Here is a 22,608-nt window from a genome sequence, read left to right as displayed (position 1 = left end):
AAATGGAATTCAGAGTTACCTGAGTATTGAGGGTAAATGCATTTTGAGTTGCAATTGTGGAATGAAATTAACATGATCACTTATAGGAATTTAAATTATTGTGCAGTGAGATCGGGATGAGAAATAGGAAATTGAAAGTTATATAATCAATATCCTAAACAAGTCGGGAAACCGGAAGCTAGACGCTTCAGGTATGAAAGGTTTTGTGTATTTCTTTTATAAAGAGATTTGGGTGTGCATTTGTCCCATTAGCATGTAGCACGAAAAATATGCATATATTATGAGAAAATAGCCACTTTCAAGTGATAGTCTCGAATTTGCAGAGAAGCGACAGTTTTGACCTAGTATTACTTTGTTGGTAATAGTGCGATTTTCACCAAATTTGGCAGGATCATGCTCTATGCTGTAGCCTATATTGTTGCAAAATTTTGTGTTTCTAGGGTGAACTTAAGGAGGGTTTTCCTGTCAATTACTAAAAATTATAGTAATGTACTATTATTAACTTTATTTGAACAGATATCGGTATCGAGGGTATTTCGGACCCTAGGCACCATATAGTGACAGCCCTCCGATTTTTTTCAGATTTTTCGGTTGGGTAGTTTCTGAGAATGAGTTCGTTGAAAAAATGACCACTTTCAACCCCCCACACCCCCCACCTTTTCAACAAATGTCAAAACTAAGACCGGCTTCGAAAAGTACTAATCGAGACCTTTCATTTTGATACCCCACATGACTATATTTGATGAAAAAAAAATTTACACCCTCTCCTGTATGGGGACCCCCCCTTAAATTCGTCGTAAAAGGATGTAACTCACTATATGCGTGAGAGTTCACAGTTCCCACCTTTCTACCAAATTTGGTGCCAATCACGACAACCGTCTCCGAGAAAAATGCGTGTGACGGACAGACAGACAGACAGACAGACAGACAGCCAGACAGACAGACAGACGGACAGACAGACAGACAGTAAACCGATTTTAATAAGGTTTTGTTTTACAAACAAAACCTTAAAAAGCTACCTCGTTGGAAACACTCAGCACAAAAGAATAATAAAACAATAATGATTTATAGGTCGTGAAACTATTGGATGCTACAAACAATTGTTGCCTGGCAAGAATAACGAAATGTTTGACGGTAGGCTGGAATCCCTGACCAAAATTGAGAATTGAGCTTGAGTGTTGGGCACTCTGGTTGTCCGACAACGGCGAAAAAGTCCACAAGCTTTTAATGTGTTCGTGAATTGATTCTGAAGAAGAAACGCGTAAAAATCGATCGTTTGAGTATACAAACGGAAGTAATGCTTGCCAGTTTTTACGATGAACTGGAGTTCAACGACATTACGAAACAATGGGTGTTAGAAGAACTAAACCAATTTTCACAAAAAAAAACGCTCTCCAGGCCAAAACTTTTACCGAGAAATTGAAGGTTTCCTTAAGAGTAATAACTAATGATGAAACCTGGGATTGAGTTCTGCAGTCTAGGAAAAAGTAGTACTTTGATTCGCCATCGATAATAAAGGCAATGAAAGACATCTTTTCAAGAAAAATAGTGTCACTTTTTTTGGTACTGCAAATAATATATATGGTTGCCATTTACCCCTTGATGGGGTATGGCGCGTCACCGTTCGTTGCCACTTATCACACTCAAAGTGCAATTAGTAGTGTTTTTAAGACTGTAATTTCTCGCAAATGAAATAACATATTGATTTGCAGTTTTTTGAGGTTTTGTGTAAAACAAAACCTTATTAAAATCAATTTACAGTCGGTCTGCCGCCCGTCTGTCTGTCTACCTTTCATACTAACTTTTCAGAGAAAAGGTTGTACAGATTGGAGTAAAATTTGGTGGAAACTGTGAACTTCCTCGCATGGTTTACATTGTTTTATGTGGAACTTAAGGGGGTCGCTATGCATGCAAAAGAAAGGGTATGTATTTTTTTCCACCAAATGCAGACATGTGCGATATCAGATAAAATGTCTCGATTACTACTTTTCAATGTTGGCCTCAATTCTAACATTTAATGCAAACGGGGGGATGGCGGGGGCTGGAAAGTGGCAATTTGTTTCACGAAGCCATTCTCAGAATCTCTCCAACCGAAAAATCTGAAAAATCATGAAGCTGCCGCTACACGGTGCCTAGGCCCCGAAATACTTTCCATACCGATATAATTTCAAATAAAGTTAATAGTAGTATATTACTATAATTTTTAATAATTGACTGGAAAGCCCCCTCAGGTTAGTAGTAGAATTATAAAAGCTATAATATAAAGCACCGTCCTATCAAGTTTGGTGAAAATCACACTAACAAAGTTATAGTAAGTCAAAGCCGTCGCTTCAGTGCAAATTCTAAGACTTGAATGTCAGTAGCACGCTAAAGTGATATTCTGACACAGTATATGCATATACATTCCCTGCTAGGTGCAAATAGAACAAATGTTCACTCAAATATTTTGATAAAAGAAATTCGCAAACCTTTTCTCGGTTTCCCGACTTGTTTTTTTTTTAAGATACAGAACGAAATTAAAATAAAAAATGTATCCGGTTGTTGTTGTTATACACAGGGTTGTACTTGGTGTTGAAATTGTCCAAGAATGCCAAAAATTTGGCAAAAGTGATAGATTCGATTTACAATAATTCTGTTAGTTATAGTGCGATTTCCATCGAACTTGGTAGTATGCTCTTTAATATCGCTTATATTACTGCAAAAGTTCATGACTCTAGAATAAATTTAAGGGGGGTTCCCAGCCAATTTCTAAAAAATGTACTTATCTTATATATGGTAATATGGTATGACTTTATTTAAACGTCTCACAGGCCATACCTTTCTGCCAAATTTTGTATGAATAAAAGTGACCGTTTCTGGGATAATAGGTCTTTCACAGACAGACAGTAAACCCGTTTTTAAATAGGGTTTTGTTTTACACAAAGCCTTAAAAAGGAGCTCAATGTCGACGAATCCCGGAAATTCTTGTTCCATATAAACGGGTTCAAAGTTTCAGAAGGTGTTTGCGATCATTTGAAATATAAAAAACTTGTTAATTTTGCATGTAGTAAAAACAAGTCTATTGGATAAAACAAAGAAGGAATCAAGCAAATCTCAAAAAGTATCCATGAAACCGTTATGTTACAGGTACAATTCATATGAAAAAGGTACTGGTTTGTGTCTTGTTTTTAGTTGTAATTTGGTTGAAATTTCCTGACTTGCTCTCGCAAACAAATTTTCAAAAAAAAAAATTAAATTAACTTGAAATTTTGAAGTATGGTTCTAGGGACCATGTTCTATCGAATTAGGAACTAAAAAGATTTGCAAACCAAGTACTGTCTGTGGAAAGTCCTCTTAATGTGTGACCTATCCACTGCCACTTCCGTCTTCCGATCACAGTGCGTACGAGTGCCCGGTCTCATCACCACCTCATACTGTAAAGAAGACGATAGACAAAGTGGAATATTTCAAATAGGAAATGCTGACCTGCCCATCTTTTGTTCTAAGTTTTGCATCATTCGACTATCATATGTTCAGCTACCCGAAATTCTTTTTAGGTTGTACCTGTTTTCGTAATTTTACGAAAAGACCGTCTCAATTAGCCGAAAGGTAGAAAAGATATGAGGAATACATTAAATTAGGTGTGTTAAATGTGAAGTTTGAAAAAATGATTTATTTGCCCGTAGTTTTATAGTGTTTTTTCTAGACTAAAGACGAGGACCCCGATCCACCTGCGAGCCACTTCGGTCACGCTGCTCCCAGGGCAGAGGTGAGACATCTTCTGATGAGTTGCCCCTGCCCTGACATAAAACCGTAACCATCTTCGTCCCGGCTTTAATAAATTGGAGTTTTTCGAAATAGAACTATGTCACATAGGAGTAGAAAATAGAAATCTCGATTAATATCTTTTAAAACTGGGGTTACTTCATTTGAATCGCAGTTGTAAATATCAGTATGTGGAGGATTCCTTCTTGAAAGGCCAATATAAACATTTTAACAACTTCCTTCCTTAATAGAAAATTGTTCAAAATATTGTTTACACAAAGTGAAAGATGCTTTTCAAACTGGGAGAATATAAATTATAAATGCAAATTGAAATTGAAATTTGACAAAACAGCAAGCGATAATATCCGAATTAGGCAATAATGAATTCAACTAGGTTCGGAGGGACTTTCATCGAGTAGTTGTAAGCGCACGTTGTGGTTTATCGGATTGAGATGCAAGGAGTAGGGCCATTCCGCAGATCTTATGAAACCAGGAAAATTGCAGAAAAAACGTACAAGGACAGAGAATAAACAAAAATATTTAATATTGAAAATATTTCATATTAAATATATTTAAGCAGAGTGCACCAAACTTTATACGAGTGAGCTATCGACTAACCATAATTTCATATATGAACTTACAAAAAGAATGGCTTAAAAATACATTTGAAAAATGAAAAGCATTTTTCGGGTTTTCCACCAAAAATCGAAAATATGTTCTATTCTATTTCAAATGCATAAATAAAATCTTTGATTATCTACCCCAAGGGCCGGCGGAGATATAAAAACGGTTCGTTCTGTTGTAGGCGGAAAAATACAAAATTCTCAAAAATTTTCGCTAAATAACTTGTAAGCATGAAAATTCTCCATATGAGCCATGACCTCTTTATGTTAAAATCTTCCAAACTTTACAGGTGGACAGCACAGAATTTTCCATATTTTTAGCTGGTCCATTGCTACAAAGAACGCCAACCGAGGGCGAATATACTATGTGTATATGGCTAGCAAGATCTGTGTGTACTCTGTGAAATTGTTTCGCTATCATACATATATGGATGTATAATAATGTTGGTGCCAGTTTTTCAGCACCTTCGAGTTCTTTGAGTTACTATGGAAAACATAGTTATTTTGTCAGTCTCAGCAGGGAAATTCGTTAGAAATTTAGTTCAATTGTGGCCAGTTTTAGGAAAATAGAGATGCTGTTGCCTCAGAAATTTGGAAATATTTTATAAACATGAAGATAAAACGTATTCTGTGCACACTTCAATCTTATATGCTCCATCATTTAATGGCCATTCCATATCAGACACATCTTCTACATTTCCCATTGCAGATGCTAATACTACACATTTATTCCACGCTCATTGTTACACATTTCCTCAATTTCTTAATTTAGTATTTAATGTCTGTTTATAATAACAATCATCTTCGTCCGGAACACGTTGCTCACTGTAGCGGATCACATCTGAACATTGATGATGCACACTGCGCTCCCATTTTTGCGCCAATTATTCTCAATTGGTTTTCGCCTCCATTGTATCCTTGTGCTTTCTTTAATGATTTAAGCGAACACTTCAGAATACAATTACATGGAGTCTAGTGAAAAGGTAGAATTGTTACCCGAAAACTTCCCGTTCTTTCATATTAATTCAAAGCATTTTAATACCTTATTATGGAGGGATCACATGCCATGGGAGTACATTAGTGGTCATAGGGAAGAGTTAGCTAAATCGATTTTCGCTCAAATTAAGTTATGATCATCTGCAACTTGAATTCAATAAATTCAAATTGCAGACTTTTCCATACACTGAAGGAAAGCTAGAATTAACCATTAAAAAAGATAATCTATCTTGGGTGAAAGTTGTTCACAGCGATCATGGATATTTTTTGCAAGCATCACGAGAAAGGGGGTGGGTGTGGCACACAACCAAATCAGCTAAAGAGATAATAGAAAGGTTTATGGAAAATGGCTTTTGAAAACTACCATTATTTTCAATTTATAACTATTATACTTCCACTCAGAATCAAATTCAATCTTTTCTACATTTTCAGATTGACGAACTGTACGAAGAAATCTTATATGAAGTACTGAATGGAATCGGCTGTGAAGCATCATCAGATATATGTCAAGAAGCACTTTATGATTATATTCAAGAAGCATTTAAAATAACAAATGATCGGCACGAAGAAATACTAGAGGCAGCAAGGATCAAGGAGCCGCCAGAGATCCGACTCAACGTTGAAGTCATAAAAGCTGAAAATTTAGTCCCGAAAGATTCAAATGGTTTCTCAGATCCTTTTGTTACCCTGTATCTGGAGTCGTGCGGAACCCATCGCTACAACACATCAGTCAAACCAGTCACATTAAATCCATTATGGGAGGAACATTTTTCATTGTAAGTCATTTTATCCACATATGCAGTTATGGGCTTTGATTTATTAATCAAAACATGTGTTCCACATTTGAATTTATAGATCCATTCCGGAGAACCCAAACAATGAAATTCTTGTCGTGGAAGTTTGGTAAGTAGAGACAGCTTTAAATTTAGTTGAATTTAGGTTATATTCAAATATTCTATGGAGCAGCATTACGAATATATAGACTGGAGTTCCAATGTGAAGCGATTAATTAAAAAGATTTAAAATAGACAAGTCGGTTACCTAAAACTTGATGCTTCGAGATTCATACTTTGTGATAATCTTCTGGTATGTTGTCCCATTGACTCTACTTATTTCTTTATGAAGAAAGGACGCTTGAACGCATATTTTCCATAATGGAAAAAACGAAAGTGAAGCCTCTATTCTCCGCATGTCCTTATCCCCCCGGGTTCGCTGTATTTCTCCGTCGAGAGTTTTATTAACCCATCTATGTTCACTCTCTACCCCCTTCATTTCCTGGTACGTTTTTGTACTTGAATTTTGTTTTATATCCCACTACCACTGTTTCATACGTACTATAAAGTCCAAGCAAAAAGATTAGAGCTTCAGATGAATATAATATAATATAATTGGCGACTACAAGTAGGGTTCCGATGTGGACGATGAACACGCGAACAAGCGATTTACTTCTCGTGGTCAAACATTTCATATTGATGTCCACCAAATATTTGTGGATGTAAAGCAACCATACGACAGTATGGACCGGAATATGCTGTACAAAATAACAAGTCAGGATCAATAACAATCTGGCGAACGCATTCGCGGCAAGTAAAAAGATTAACTCATGAGGTAGGACTGACTCCAGTTTTATTCAATCTGGCACTGGAGCATGTCCTACTGAAGCTGCCAGTAGATGTCAAAAGTACCCTGCTCTTAAAGTTCAACCAAATAGTGACTTATGTGGAAGACAGTAATATTATGGCGCGATCCTTCACGTTTGTGAAAGAAATTTTTAAAAACTTCGAAAAGGCAGTAGACGAATTTGATGGAAGAATGAACGGAAGCGAAACAAAAATAATGACGCAAATCAAAAAATGACGCCCATTAGACAAAACATCACAAATATAGATTTTATTTACTTATACATCGCTGACATTTTACCTTGTCTGACAAAATTAAAAGACAAATTTAACTCACAAATAAATATTTACTTTGAAAGCTAGCTACCTAGGCAGGAGTATGGAGGTTCGCGTCTACAAATAATCGTAAGACCCTCATGCAAATATCTGAAAAAATGCTGAATGCATTTCAAAGAAGGTTCTTAGAAGAATTATCGGAATGAAGTGTGATGGAGACCGAATTCGTATCAGGTGTAATTATATGGGAAATATTTAATGAGCAGAACTTTCTACGATCATCAAGGTGCCTAAGTTAAGATGGACTGGCCACATCTAACACATGGACAATACTGGAGTACCTAAAAAAAGTATTCGCGGGAAAACCCGAATTATAAAGATCGGTTGGAAAACCAATGAAATGCTGGGCAGATTCAAAAGGCGAACATGGTGTATCACTGCTAAGATTCAACAATTGGACGAATCAATCGAAGGATCAAGCCAAAGGCGTTCATTCTGAAACTCGAGGCGCAAAATCGGCGGTAGAGGCGATGACGACTCCTAAACATATCGGGTTGGTTTGTGAAACTAATGGCCATTTCAGAGTTTCGCCATTGTTCCTGCCATGGCTACATTCGGGGAAAATCGATATTATCCTAAATGGGTTTCATATAGTTGGTGATAAGTACCGCCTCGACCTTTTTCTCCGCCAGATCCAGTTCGTTTATTCGTAACTATGGCTTTTTAAAACCATTCATATTATGGGTTTTACTTGTGTATAGCTGTAGGTTATCTGCCTCAATAAGAAATCTCGGCGAATTCCTGCGGTAATAAGATACTCTTTCGGTCCATCATACTTTTTCTGACATAGGTGTCTCTCCGAAAAGTTTTTTCCACTTGTTGAGCTAAGAAGCCAGGGACACCCATTTTGCCAAGCTCTCCTTATTGCCACCGCAGTTGGCCGCAATTTGTATATGCACTTTTTACATCCAGCACCATCATTACCGTATTGACCGTAGAGTTAACATGCTGAAGAAAACATTGGCTTCCTCAATGACCGAAAGTATGCTATTGTACGTGTATATTGCTCGCTCCAAAACCTTTTCATGGTGCTTGAAAGGCAGATAATAATAATGAAAATTGATGGGGCATCAGTTCAATTTGGACCTAGACAGTTTATTTCTAAACGGTGAAGTTACACTAGGTGGTAATATAGTCACTACGAACGACTCACAATTGCTAATGGACTAGTTGAGTCTCGTATTCGAGGCCAATTGAGCATAACCCTCTTCTTGGAAAGCAGTTAATTTCCCATTGTTCGTCAGTCAGGATTTGCTTCCGTCTTGAAATCGACAACAGTTAATTTAAGGCCATGATTCCTAATATTCAACAGTAAATTGTTTGTCTTCTCCTCGTCTTGCATTGTAACTGAGAGTAGCGTAGTCACTCCAGATGGAGATGCCGTTCATTTTTGACAACTTTGCGTTCTTTGATCGTTTAATCAGTAACATCTGTCTTTCTCTGTCCTTATTTCAAAACTCTCTGATCATGCCCGCGATCTAAGACATCTCTTTGTACATATTTGCTTCTAGTGCCGCCAACGACACAGCCTATCCTCATTTCACATTCTACACTCAGTTCAAATGCTGATTTTGATTGAACTAGATTAACAACAGCCTGTGTTCTTTGCTTTGCTTCCTCATGCCATTTATGACGCTTTTCTTGGCCCCACTAAGGCCGAACTGCTCTTCGAATACAAGGAAGACATTATCCCATGAAGTGATGGTTATTCCTGTCTTCGAGCTCTAACTCAGTTTGATGATCCAGGACTTCTGCTTTAAGACAGAGGCTATACAAGGCAAGGTTCTGGATGTATGCTGTGTGTGGCACAAAATTCAATGATGCAGAAGTTTGGCGTTGTCTTCTTCCAAAGGCATCGTTTTCGAGTGATCAATGATAGGTATTTAATATTTACAGCATTTTGAGTTTGACAAGAAATTTGCGAATACTTATTAACGGATTTGCCACAAAGATTATAGTAGCTCGATGTTAACTTTGTCACCCTTCCAACTGCTTCATCTCGCGCAGCAGTTCGCTTGGCGTCCGGTCGCCAGGCGTTAGATCTGCCAGTAAGTGATATACCTTGACTTAGATAAGCTCAATCGTCTTGTCGTGCAGCCAACGCAACTTGGACCTCAAGCTGATGGAAACATGTTGCTGGGTTCCTTCGCCAAAGTGATGGAGGATGGATGAGGGCGTCGGTTTCGTTTTATTGTCCGCAGATATCGCTATTTTGTGGATGCGTGCCGAAGTGGAGCTTGGTAACTTGTAGCGGTGAACAATTCTCACACAGAGGATCATCAAGCCGAACAAGGACTGGAAAAAACTAAACAGAGGAAAAAGAGCTTCGCACCGTTTCTTGCGTTGTTTCGTATTTATTATATTGGAGGATTAAAGTAATAATAAGTGAACAATGTTGTTGTATAAGGGAATTAGTGGTTCAATTGAAACTCCTGGTACATGCCGTTTTCCTGTTGAATATTGGCCCGAAAACTGTATCGATGTCACTGATGCTTGCTGCTACTGCTGGGTGTAGTTGTGGTATTTAACGTGAAATTTGCACGGGAATTATGCCTATCCTTTCCATTTTTTCAATGCTCTTCACAGTATTCGCGCTTGATTCTTCTATCTCTATCGATATTGGAGGTACTGTAGGTATGTTACTCAGTTTCCTAAGTATTTTCCAGTGTTCAATTTTCTTCTGTGAAAAAACTTTTTCCTCTTACCAGGTTGCTGACTTCCAGTACCATAAACCCAAGGGAAGCAAGCAGCATCATTCGGGAAATCAGATATGAACGGATTCAAGTTCAGGGTCTGTACTCAGTGAGATTACAAACAGAATCCGTTCCAAATAACGCAGAATACTAGTAGAAGCATGATGCAATGATTTTGCAGTATCACATGTCTCGACGAACCACATGTTGCGCCAAATTTTTCAAATATTGTTCGCCCTGAGCAAATACAAATCTTGAATTCAGTGATAGAGGCGACGAGATTTGACCATGTAACAATATAAAATCGCAATACCTCTCAGTTTAGTATACCAGTTTGCGTGCATTGCGAACAAAAATTGTAGTCCTTGCTCAATAGTCCGCTTGACTCTCACAGTTGGTGATTTTTTTGCTTCTTACCCCTCAACTGAACCCGGAACGTTGTCAATATCGCCTGAAAGAATCATCGTACATTAAACACGCCATCGTTGTCGATTCGAAATGCGTTTCAGCTTTTCAATTCTTCCCTGGAACTGCCCACTGCATGGCATACCCTGCAGTTGTCGCCCTTCTATAAAATGTGACCTATCTGCTGCCACTTCTGCTTTTAGCTAATACAATCAGAATTTGATGTTGGCATTGGAGTCTGTGCACTTTCAGATTTGACACAAGACAGCGTAGGCGGCGCATGTGTTCTCCTTCGATTAAGGACCCTCTCCTTTTCTGAGTTTAGATCAAGCCTTTATTTTCTTGGAAGTACTTCGGAAGTATAATATTGCTAATGCCATTACCCTATCCTTTATTCCATTATCCTTAAAGTCATCCGAAAGAAATCGATCAGTGATAGGTTGTATATCCCTTGAATAATTGCTCAGTTGCTCCACTTGTAGCTTATATTTAAATGCATAGTTGAAGAATACCTAATGTTTTTAAACATTTTGTTTAATATAATACGTATTAAAACCACTTTATGCATATAAAATTACAGGGACTTTGATGCTGCCGAGACGGTCGGAGAAAAGCTCAACAAATTTTTCGAAGTCAAAGGAATTAGGGGTCTTCGTAAACTAATGAAAGAAATAGCAGTTACAGCATCGACAGGGAAGCACGATAATGAATTGATTGGACGCACAGCCATTCCATTAAAGGTTGGTATTATGTGAATTCCGGTTAATCTATGAACTCAAATGTCTTTTTGTAGACAATTCCTGCCTCTGGCATTAAAGTATGGTATAATCTCGAAAAAGGTGGCCGAACGAAAAGCCGCGGATCAATCCTGATTCGAATGAGTTTCAGTGCGGAGAAAAACAATAGAGTAGCAGTCCAAGAGCACAAGCACTTACTAAGAATCCTTCTAATGCATGAACTGGAAACATCGAAAGTAGCGCCTTTCTGGTGGCGCGGCAAGTTCAGCCCACAGGGTGAAGTTGTCCTCACACAACATTCAGCTCAAAGCAGCCTAAACGAGCAAGACTGTGCATTGGCCCAGTGGTCAGTTTATGCTGCTGTTCATCAAGACCATCACCTATCATTCGGTTTGTTCATTTCAATATTGGATAAAATAGTTCCTGTTATAGAAACAATGCAACAAGATAGTGAAGATATGAGATCCTTCTGGGAGGGGGCCAAAAGACTGCTGCCGTCCTGCTTCTCAATTATTAGAAAAATAAGAAAGAAGAATGCCACTGACAAAAACACTATGAAAATGCTGAATGAAGCTTTGGAGATAATTTCAAGGTTAGCCCTCTTGGAGCCCCCAGAAGGTACTGACCTATTCCCTAAACAAATATATGGATGGATCACTAGGGAAGGTGATGAGCCAAATTGTGATATACGTGAAACAATGCGTGATGCTGTGAATTCTGGAGCTATGGAATGGTTCGAACATATCAATGATGGAAATGAATGTCCTAAGGGAAGTGACGAGGAACGCCTACAGCATTTGATAAAGTTAATTCAACTGATCAGATCGGATCTACAAAAGGCGATAGAACTTTATGATCGACAGTTTCAACAGTAAGTGCTATTTTTGCTATTTCATCGCTCTTAGAGTTATGAAAGTAATTATGAAATGGAGTTGAATAGTAATGGAAAATACGATCATTAATCTTATTTTCAAGTGCATATTAATAACCAGATTTTTTTTTTCGACAGAAAACTACGCTTCCATTATGCACAGACTCTTTATCTATTCTACGAAAAGAAATTAGCAGAACAGGTGAAAACAGTAGTGGAGGATGTTTGTCGAAATATCAAAAGGCTAAACATTTCAGAGGACAAAATGGAGAAGCTTCCTGACCTGGATGAAATTAATATGGGCACAACTTTATTCGAACTTTATTTAGTTTTGAAACGGTTCACGACTCTAGGTAGGATATGATAAAAAAGGAAATTATTTAGATCGCCTAATTCTCGGTTTGATTGTTTATTTCAGGCACCGCACTATGTCCTGGTGTTGAGGACCTTAGTATAAGTCAGTACTACCTATGGTTCACAACTGGAGTGTCACATTGGTTGGATATATCTGTTTATCGGGCTCTGACTAGAATCGAAAAAGCGATTGATTTGGATAAATTAGTTCCTGTAGATGAGACCGTAAAGTATAGCTCGTCGGCTGTTGACACATTGGCTATATTCTATCAAATTAAGATATTTTGGCAACAACTTGGCTGGCCTGATGCCGAAGGAGCTTACATGTTTGTTGGAAAAATAGTTGATGTAAGTATTTGTTTATAAAAGAAAAATTAATAAGCAAATATCCGAATAGCTTGTTTTGGGTCGCGTCAGGAAGATTCGGGGCAAAAAGAAACCGAATTTGAGGTATTAATAAATGTGACGAAACTGTGGGCTTCATAAAATACAATGACAATAACCAAGAAGCAACAACTAAGATGATATAATATGTAAACGACGCCTATGGGCTATCCTTACCAATTACCGGCAATGTATTCTAACCTCTCCCTAGGTACCCAACTTTGGATAGTTAGCGTCAGCCGTTACTACAAAACAAGTTGTAGGGGATCGTCAGAAAGGCGAATCTAACGCCTCTACCATGAGACCTTATAGTGGACGACCGGGCAGAGTATTATGCCCAACTGTATGTTGATGAAACCAGCATACTCACACCGAGAAGCTGGCATAACAAGCTACGACGGCTAATTAATGTCACGTCTCTCGTGTCGGCGACCGTATATCGCATTCTAGACATATCCAATCAAATCCAAATCTCAGCATGCTTACTTCAAAGGCAAATCTATAGAGGCCGCCCTTCGTGGGTAATTAGCACGGTTAAGCATCGATGTACTGCCAGCAGCATGCCTAAACTGCTGTCTTTCCGTATATAGAGGAAACATCAAAAATCATGTGTACCAAAAGCTTCAAGTAGGCTCTAACCAAAAAAGGATTGGAGGAGTGGAAAGGATTCATGCTAGTAACCCGGGTAATTTGATCTGGGAGGCAACTACTTAATTAGAGCTGTGAGCAGAAGGACACTCCAGGCATAAATCAATTCAAATCGTAGCTAGTGCTATTTATCGCCAAGATGAGGATACCCAAATCCCGCCTCTTGTGGCTAAACGAACAAAGGTTATCACATTCCTCCAATGTAAAGTATCTGGAAGTGATAAATTGAAGACTAAACAGAAAACTGAGAGTTAAATACTCGTAAACTGATATACCCATTCATGCCTGTAAGAGGATCTGCGTGAGGAAACGGCGTTTTTCCTAGGGATGGTGCTTTGAATATATGCAACCGTGGTCTATCCCACCCTAACGAGTGGTTCCATTTTACAGTAGGTGCTATAGGGGCATTGCGGTTATGCTCGTCCGTGATCTTAATGTATTCCTTCACCTTGTCTTCCTGGACGTGCAGATTTATTACCCTATATGGTGCACTTCTGCCAAAATCCGCGAGTCGGAATGCTTGGTAGCGAAGCCCTACGACCATAGTAACCTCTTAGAGCAACGGGCTACGTTACAGGCAAAGTGAAATTCCAACCGGTGATATATTGCGGGGTTACGATATAATCTTGTGTTCCGACGAATCTAAAATTATACGCGGTGACGAAGGGGGAGTATTTTTGGATATGCATAGAGTTATTGTGTCCGGATGACTCAAGCGGTTAGAGCGCTGGGCTGTCGTAGCCAAAGGATATGTGGACTGACTGGATGTCGGATACCAGTCGACTCAGCTGTGAATGAGTACCTGAGTCAAATCAAGGTAATAATTTCGGGCGAGCGCAATACTGACCACATTACCTCCGTAGTGTACTATAATATTACGGCCTTGAATGAAGTGCTCTAACACACTTCAAGGATCTGATCCAATATGGATTGTTGCCTCAAAGATTATTATGTGTATACTTCAAACGCTGTCACTCAGTTGGGACCAAGTTGATCTTATAGCAGACGACTGGGTGGCTGGGTGGTTTTTTTTGTGGGTTGGGTAGGAGAATTCGTTTACGCACAGACTTTGGGCTCCCGTGACGATACGCCATCGGACTGCCAACTAAATACCACCTCGTTGTCAGAGGACTAGCCTAGAACCGCTTACGATGCATTTCTTTACTAATTTCATCAGCCTATACCTCGGCGTCATAGAGTGGAACGGAATGTGTTGTATTCGTGAGAAGACAATAACTACTAGATGTAGGGTCAACAATAAACTCCAGCTGCAGTCTTGTCCAATGCTGCTTGTTGCTTGTTCGAAAAAATCTTTCATCGAATTGAGCATCAATTCAAGGTACATAATCATTAGCTTTGACTCTATAATCAACTCACCGATCAACATGAGACACAGGGGTGGGATTCTCTTTTTAGTCAACATGGCTAGCTCGATTTTTCCAAACACAGGGCTGAAACCATAACCATTCACTTACTCATTGCATCAACATGCCAAGACTGCATTGTGCCTAATCAGCAGTACGTCCAGCAACAAGTACCATTTCATCATCTACATACATACCCGGCGTGATTCTTCTGGCATATTTGGTCTTAAATGTCCTAAAGTGGGTCCCGATGTGGTCTCCATCCTGCTCTGACTCTCTAGCTTCCAATAGGACAGGATGTGAATTATATTCAACTTTAAACCACCAATACTTGAAGCCTCGGATTTGTTTGGGATGTAAGGGATCCCAAGTTCACATCTACTTGATGTCGCACCGGACCAAACAGAGATGATAAGTTGCCTTTGCCCTGGACAGAACCGTTAGACGTCTTGTTTGAATACTTAAGTGCTATGCCTACAACGGGAGTCCAAGGACCAAAAAAAACATGACAGTAGGTTGCTTTCTATTTAGTCCGTCCCGCCATTAAGTAGAAGTGGACTTGGGGTTCCTCACTTGCCAAACAAAAAATAGAGTTTCATAACTGAATGTTCCAAAAGCTTTGGCAAATATCGCGATGTTCATTTATGTGGCATTCCACGCGCAAGAAGAGCTGGTGCCCACCGGGAGATAGCATCCACCATTTCGAGCGCGATGTGCTGATGATCACTTACCGAAAATTTCCACCCGTCACCCCGATGACAGCAGTGATTGAGAAGGTTGCATCTGGAATGTTTCCCCATGCATTGGCGCCGTAACGTAAGTATGCAGTCGGTGTGTCAACCTACGAGCCTCAGTTTCGCCACTATTCCCAAGATCGTTTCCCCCTGAAGTTTAGGTGAGACATGTCCGCCCCCTTCCCCCCCAAATGCCCTGCATTGACGTCACCCTCAATCAAGATCCGCTCTTTCAAGCCTAAGACGACATTCATCATAGCTTCAGGCCAAAATACCGAATGCGGATGAAAACATCCCCCTAGCCTTGGGCAAAAATCGGAAGTCGGGCATGGTCACGAATCTAGATGTCAGCGGTAACTGATAAGTGGAGACGCCATGGGCAAGAAAATCCTGGGCTAAAAAGCAACGAGGACTCCGCAATTTTTCGTTTTCCATATGCTTCAGTGCATTCTGGCTTGATTTTATATCGGATCTTGCTAAAGACTTCCGCAAACTGTATCCATTGTTCTTCTTCCCCTTCTTTTCTGGCGCGCTGGAGACTACCTGGGTGAGGTTTCCTTCGGGTGCATCTCCCTCTTTTCGCTTTTCTTCCATTTTCTTCGTATTGGACTAACTACGTTTGGCGTTTACGGTGCTCTCAGCTTTTCCTACATTCTCCGTTGCTGTCCATGTCCGTCTGTAGAAGAAAACGCGGTCGAGAAGCTTCCGCTGCAGCAGCAGACCTTTTTGAAGGGCCCTGCCAGTATTTGGACTACATTTTACTCTGGTCCTTAGAATGCAACGTTGTTAAAACTGACTGAAGGAGTAAGTTCCTAAAGGTGCTCCTTGTTTTTCATATTGTGTTAGTTAAGTAGTTTTAATTTCGCAATTAGAAAGGCAACGTTTTATTTAATTTGAATTATATGTTGTCATAATCATAATTTCAATAAATTTTTATTTTTCTACAGGATATTTGTCGGTGCTGTGTCTATTATGCCGATAAGATGGCAAGAAGAGTCGATGAATTGTGCATTGGAGCAAGCCAAGACGGGTTTGAAGTTACAAAAGAATGGTGTCTGGCTATAAACAATATCGATTATATCCGACAAAGTTTACAGCCATTCATAAAGGTATTCTTTTTCTTGCTCTTGCATATAGCTAGTACTAACCGCGTGATATATTTACAGGAACTTGGCCTCGATGATATCATCGCTCGTCTTGCCGAATACAGAAGTTCCTTGGAAGCAGATCGTTGCGCTGAGACACTGAAAAACGTTGTGGAAAACGCGATCGATACCGAACGCAATAAGATTATACAACTTATTGAAGTCGTTGCTCGAAAAATGTGTCCAGCAATGAGAAGATTCCTTGTTGAAGGAGCGGAAGTCCTACACGAAGGTTCACATTCTATGGAAAGGCTCCTCATTTATATGGAAGAATCATTGAAAATGCTGAACACAGAATTGAACGAAGTGAACTTTGAAAGAATATTAGACGCTATCTGGACTGAATTGGCGACTGTTCTTTATGAAGTTGTTCAAAGCAATTTAGATGTAAGTTTTCGAATGTTTGATTTCATAACATATACTATCTTAAATGTTGGGTCCTTGTTGCTAAAATATAAAAATGTACTTTGATTTCGCAGAAGAAACGACCGCCAGCATTTTTCGCAAACCTGCGTGATACTCTACACCTTATGGTAACCAGCTTTAAACTGTCTCAAAACTCCACGAATTCAGATAAAGAAACATTAGAGAATATAGAAAGGACATTAGAGCTCCATGCATACGAAACAGCAGACTTAATTCACCAGTATTATTTAGAAAGACTGAAGGACCAACAGAATATGGAAGATTGTCCATACGGCGAGCTGACCGTACGATGCAATTTCGTTAACAACAAGCTTGAGGTATGTTTTCCTGTAGAAAATCAGTTATTGAGCTCAGAAAAACTAACTAAAACGCACAAGTACTTCATTTTAGAACATTAGGAATGGTTCATAACATTTTTTCATATTTCAGCTTGAAATCATGAATGCAAGGAATTTACTACCAATGGATTCCAACGGTAATTGCGATTCATTTGTCAAGGTCCATTTTATGCCATCAGATAAGTTTGGAGGCATCGGTACCCAGAAGACAGGGGTTCAGAATAAGACATTATTCCCTCTATATGATGAGAAGTTTGTAATGTAAGTATTTATGTATCTGGGCCTCAGTAGAATTAGGAAGTTATAGATTTGCCATAGACGTTATTTTGGAGGACCTATTCGAAATAAAAAGTAATCGACACAACTAACTAATATATGCTGAGTTTTATAATGAATCTTAATCAATTCAAAAAATGTAGATCTTTTAAAACCTTCTATTAAATATATTTACTTTTGCAGACCCCTTACTCCGGACCAGCTCCGAATGCACACTGCTCTGCTGGTTTTTAGCGTTAAAGATAAGGATCTTTTCGGTATGTCAAACCAATACCTAGCTGAATGTTACCTTTCATTCGAAGACATCGAAAATTCCCAAGGAGAGCAAATTCATATGAAATTGAGCCGTCCTATTTACAAAGGTGAGACTTGTTACCTTCAATTTCCTTCACCACTAAGTCCTGAAGGGAGAGATTTTTCAATTGAATAAATGTAATTTTCCTTCCAGACACTGACTGTGTACGTGCCTTAGAATACCGAACGGGCGATAAGCAAGCTCGTGACTTCATTAAAAAATTAAAACAGAAATCGTCACACTGACAGGGTATGATCTCGTGGCTTCGAAACGAATTCGAGACTAAAAGAAGAGCTAAACATACTAAAAATTTTATATTTTACCAAAATGGAAAAAAATGTCCATCTCATTGCAGTGGAGGTAGCGGAGAGCAATAAATAGAGATATTTTTTGTATGTTATTATAGAGTATACTGATTTTATTTATTTTTATTAGGTTTATAAACATAAAAATAAACAAGAAAGCTATTAATGTACACGATTTGAAATGTTACTTTTGAACTTTGATCCTGCATCATAATCGATCCCAGCTACTTAGCTCAAAGGGACATCTTAATCTCACCGTTTTGGAAGAGTTTAAAGGACGATGGTTCATTCAAAATCCCTCAACTAATCCCTCCCCATTCCAGTGCTTAGTTGTGAAGTCGGCATGAATCACTTGGAATATAGCATCATGCCTTTCCTTGTAGCGGCATCGCCCCTTGTTTCGAAAACAGAATCGCTAATTGAGAATTGGTTTTCTCCGCCTGCTCTAACAGAGTATGTCGCCTATCAGCGGTGTCACAAGAACGTTGGATAAACGCAAGAACATTTCTTCGCTTCAGCGACCCACAAGGGTCTCGCCTGCTACTTGCCGGTAAAATAAATGCGAAACGACTGCGTTAATTAACCAAGCATGAATAAAAGCCCAGTAGCCCAATTTGGACCTTCGCCTTCAGGATATTGGGTGAGATTGCCTTGTTCGGGATTTTTGACTTATCATTCGAAAATTTTTATTGGTTACATGAACTGACTGAGCCCTCGCCTTCAGCTTTGCCTTTCATAATAGTTACAGTGTGGGACTCTTATCCACTAAAGTCATCTTCTTCCACTCCTCTGCAAGACTCCCATATGGTATTACGTCGCGGGGCTAGATCAGAATTTATCCTGCACTCGTCTTCACGTTCTTGCTCCTCATGCGTTCCTTCTTCTGGCTGTTTTCCTTCTGTCTAAGCTTCTAATGGATGGCTGCGATCACTTTTTGCAGTCCATATCCCATTTGATCTCAACGTATGCTCCATCAACTTTTTGGGTGTGATATGCTCCCGAGTTGTAGCTAATACAGCTCTTTGAACCGCGAACTACGGACATCGAAATAAGGTGTATTGTGCATCCTTCGCAATATTCGGGCACTTTTGACAATATGGCGAATTGTCCTTCTCAAATCGATAGACAGATGCTTATGAAAGGAGATGGCGGTTAGATATTGGGCCACCTATATTCATTAACATTCTCGCAAGCAGTGTTCCAGTGTTACATGCCCTGGTTGCTGTACCATCCATATGTAATTTGAAATTTAGCCTTTGGTGGACAATTACGCCTAAGTACTTGAGTGTAGGCTGGTAATGTATTACTTGCGTCCCAACTTTGATCTTAATAGACGTACTCTTCTTCCGGTTAGTGATAAGTACTACTTTCGTCTTATGCGATAAGCCTGTGGTCTCCAGCCAAGATTTATCTCGCGGAATTGAAGGTATTGTTATGAACGCAACAACCGTGACCCCACGCTGGGCGCCAACTCTGTTACGATGAGAGTACGGCGTTGCATCACCTTCGCACCAATATGCCGAGCGAGGCTGTTAACCAACTAAACTCCCCTAACAGATTTGCCAGTCGTAAACATCGACTGCGCGAGGTAATATGTGAAACCGGAAAGCACGTGCCGGAGCTAACCCGAATACTAGCAGTTCGGCGTGATGAGGGCCGAGGTTCCTGGTTCTATTATCTCCCTGTCAGAACACGGAGGTCCATCCGGGGTAAACTACTCTAATAGAGACGTGAAGTCTCCAGGTGTGTTGACACCACCAAAAATCTCAATCCCAAAAGAGATAAATTGCCAAAAGGCCTAATAAGGGAGGGGACAAAGTCACAAACAAAACTAACGCGCTCAGGATGGACGGGGAAGGACTAGCCTTGAGCCGATTCTGGCAACTGCGCGACGAGTGGCTCCCGTCTTCCTTTCCTCTTCATGGGGGGTCGGATGACATGGTGGCCCTGCTGCAGCCCACTCCTATCTGAACGTTCGCCCCCTGTCGCTTCAAATATAATGGGGAACCCGATGTCATAAGCGCGTTTAGTCATAAATACAATCATATTCTAACTACTAGTGAAATCGGCCTTGATCGTTGTTCATCAAATATAATGGAAACAGTGGGTCCTCTCCCCTCCCAGCCGCTCCTCTACATATCCAAACTAAAGGATCTGACTCTGTTCTCTTTCTTCCACCAGAGTTTAATACCCATGAATATCACTTTTTTGTTCGGGATCAGGATAGGCAGCCTCTTGAAGTGATTACCAGAGGTAAATGGAGTTCCTTCATATTTGCGGATCAACAATCATATCTGCAGATCAACAATCTAGTGACGATGTCAGGTGATACATTCGGGATTTAAATGCATCCGCAGTAGCCAGGTTTGGACGGTTTCTAAAGCTTCCTCCAAAAATATTTTCTGCGTGTGTAATGTTTTTGATATTACCATCCAAAATTTATCAACCCAAATATAGTAATATGTTATTATTAAATGAATAGTAATATTGATTTGCCTAAGATAGAGCGGGCACGTATGGGATTTGCCTCTGGTTTCCACAAATTTAGCCCCGCGAAACCTCCATTTAGGTATTATTTTGTGGGGATTGTTTACCTTTAGGCGCTCGCGCTCCTGGCCTTTTGAGTTTGCCTTCCTAACATTCTTCAAGAGTTAATCCTGTGTTTTTTTTTTACAATTATGGAGGAAACCGTAAGTCAGTTCTCCTTCGATCAGTATCTACGCAACTCACGATCCGCCGCGGCGCTTGATTCAGATTTCTTCTCTCCGTCGATAATCTTGGGTAGTGGCGCATCACATACTCTGGACTCTCCGGGGCGCCACTACATTCAGAACATTTCGAAAATCATCCTGCGCCAAGCAATTCAGATACTACCTGTCTTGTAAGGAATTGAATAATGCGGTAGTTTGCCTCCCAGTGTTTCCGGACAAGCCATACTCTACTGTTGAAAATAAGCTTATGCGTCTCTCGACCCTTTAAAGATCCGTCGCATATAGCAAAACTTCCCTCACCATTCCGACTAAAAATAATTCACCAGTGTTGCGAACCGCCAATATTCGGCAACATTTTTGGAAATGCCGCAGGGGCACTAGCTGCATTTTGGCACGCATACTCAGCTCAGTTTATCATCAATCATCACCTCCAGGTATTTTATAGCCGCTTTAGTGTTTTTTCTACGATTTTCTATTAAAAGCGCTTCCGTTTTCATATCCGTCAAGGTTAGCCCGACCCTCCCCAATTAGGCCTTCACCGGTCTCACTATCTTCGTTGCATAGACCTTTATATTCTCTTGGTGCATTGCTGCAATAACTAGACCCAGATCATCGGCAAAGCAGATAATCGTATCGTCTTCTGGGAAGGGCAGAACAAGCACTCTATTATACGTGACATTTCACAACAGACCCCGTACCGAGGCCTATGATACCCCCACAGTGAGAATGTACCTTTCTGGTCCCCTCTACTGTACCATACTAGATAGCCCCTCTCTGAGAGGTAATTTTCGACCAGTTCGTAGACCCTATACCAATCCGGTACAGCACCAAATAGAATTCAATGCGTCTTTTGTCAGATTGACCGCGCCTAAACCCATACTAGCACTACGACAGGCGACCGCCTCTCTCTCCCTATTGTATCCAACAGGCAAATCGGGCGGTATGATGTTGATTCTTCGGATGGCTTATTAAATTTGGGAAGCAACAATAACTTTTACTCTTTCCAGTAAGCAAATTCCTTCCTTTAAGCACGTCTCGAGAGTGTTGATGAAAAGGTCGGATCTAGTCTTCACTGTTAGTTTCAAAAGTTTGTTAGGGATACCATTCAAACCTCGGTCATTGTTGTCGCACAACCTAACCCATATTTCATACATTTGCTCCGTGGTAACTCAAGGCACCATGTAAGACTTCTTTTATGGGACCGTCTACTGCGACTAATATTGTCTCCCAAATTGGAGAGTTCTTTCCTACTCCTTTCCTTTCATACTTCTGGCAATGCCAGGGTATCGTCCTTCACCTCACCTTCGGTCGTATGCTCTGATCTCTGCTTACAGGCTTCCACATCCCTGTTGTGGGGTCACTCGCTTTCTGCGGGATTAGAAATCGGAGACATATATATAGTACATATTGTAATGACCGAAAAGTAGATAGAATAAGGCATGGATTTTTTCACTGTTTTTGGCATTATTAGCACACCAATTTTGTAAATGAAACGATTCCAGGGTTCGGCTTGGTTCAATTACACATTTAATACGAAAATATACGCCCTTCATTGGGAAGTACTCCTTCGTCATGTTCTTCAAGAAAAAAAATCAAAGAATAAA

The 22,608-nt window shown here is 39.9% G+C and overlaps 1 protein-coding gene across 4 annotated transcripts in view; it reads left to right on the top strand.

Moving 5' to 3' along the window:
- Positions 1 to 18,469, top strand: part of LOC119658469 (protein unc-13 homolog 4B) — a 114,274-nt gene extending 95,805 nt beyond the window's left edge. For all 4 annotated transcript variants that reach the window (XM_038065887.1, XM_038065889.1, XM_038065890.1 and 1 more), the window contains 12 exons: positions 5,796 to 6,139; positions 6,219 to 6,266; positions 10,997 to 11,156; positions 11,210 to 12,024; positions 12,163 to 12,377; positions 12,443 to 12,726; positions 16,456 to 16,617; positions 16,675 to 17,040; positions 17,133 to 17,396; positions 17,509 to 17,678; positions 17,877 to 18,055; positions 18,142 to 18,469. In XM_038065887.1, coding sequence (XP_037921815.1) covers positions 5,796 to 6,139; positions 6,219 to 6,266; positions 10,997 to 11,156; positions 11,210 to 12,024; positions 12,163 to 12,377; positions 12,443 to 12,726; positions 16,456 to 16,617; positions 16,675 to 17,040; positions 17,133 to 17,396; positions 17,509 to 17,678; positions 17,877 to 18,055; positions 18,142 to 18,233 — 3,099 coding nt within the window. In that variant the 3' untranslated portion in view covers positions 18,234 to 18,469. The remainder of the gene's footprint in view (positions 1 to 5,795; positions 6,140 to 6,218; positions 6,267 to 10,996; positions 11,157 to 11,209; positions 12,025 to 12,162; positions 12,378 to 12,442; positions 12,727 to 16,455; positions 16,618 to 16,674; positions 17,041 to 17,132; positions 17,397 to 17,508; positions 17,679 to 17,876; positions 18,056 to 18,141) is intronic.
- The last annotated feature ends 4,139 nt before the right edge of the window (positions 18,470 to 22,608 follow it).

Source organism: Hermetia illucens, chromosome 5 (genome assembly GCF_905115235.1).
Source record: "Hermetia illucens chromosome 5, iHerIll2.2.curated.20191125, whole genome shotgun sequence".
NCBI classification, from domain to species: domain Eukaryota; kingdom Metazoa; phylum Arthropoda; class Insecta; order Diptera; family Stratiomyidae; genus Hermetia; species Hermetia illucens.
Note: the sequence above shows the minus strand (reverse complement) of the source record. Positions and strands in the feature narration are given on the sequence as shown.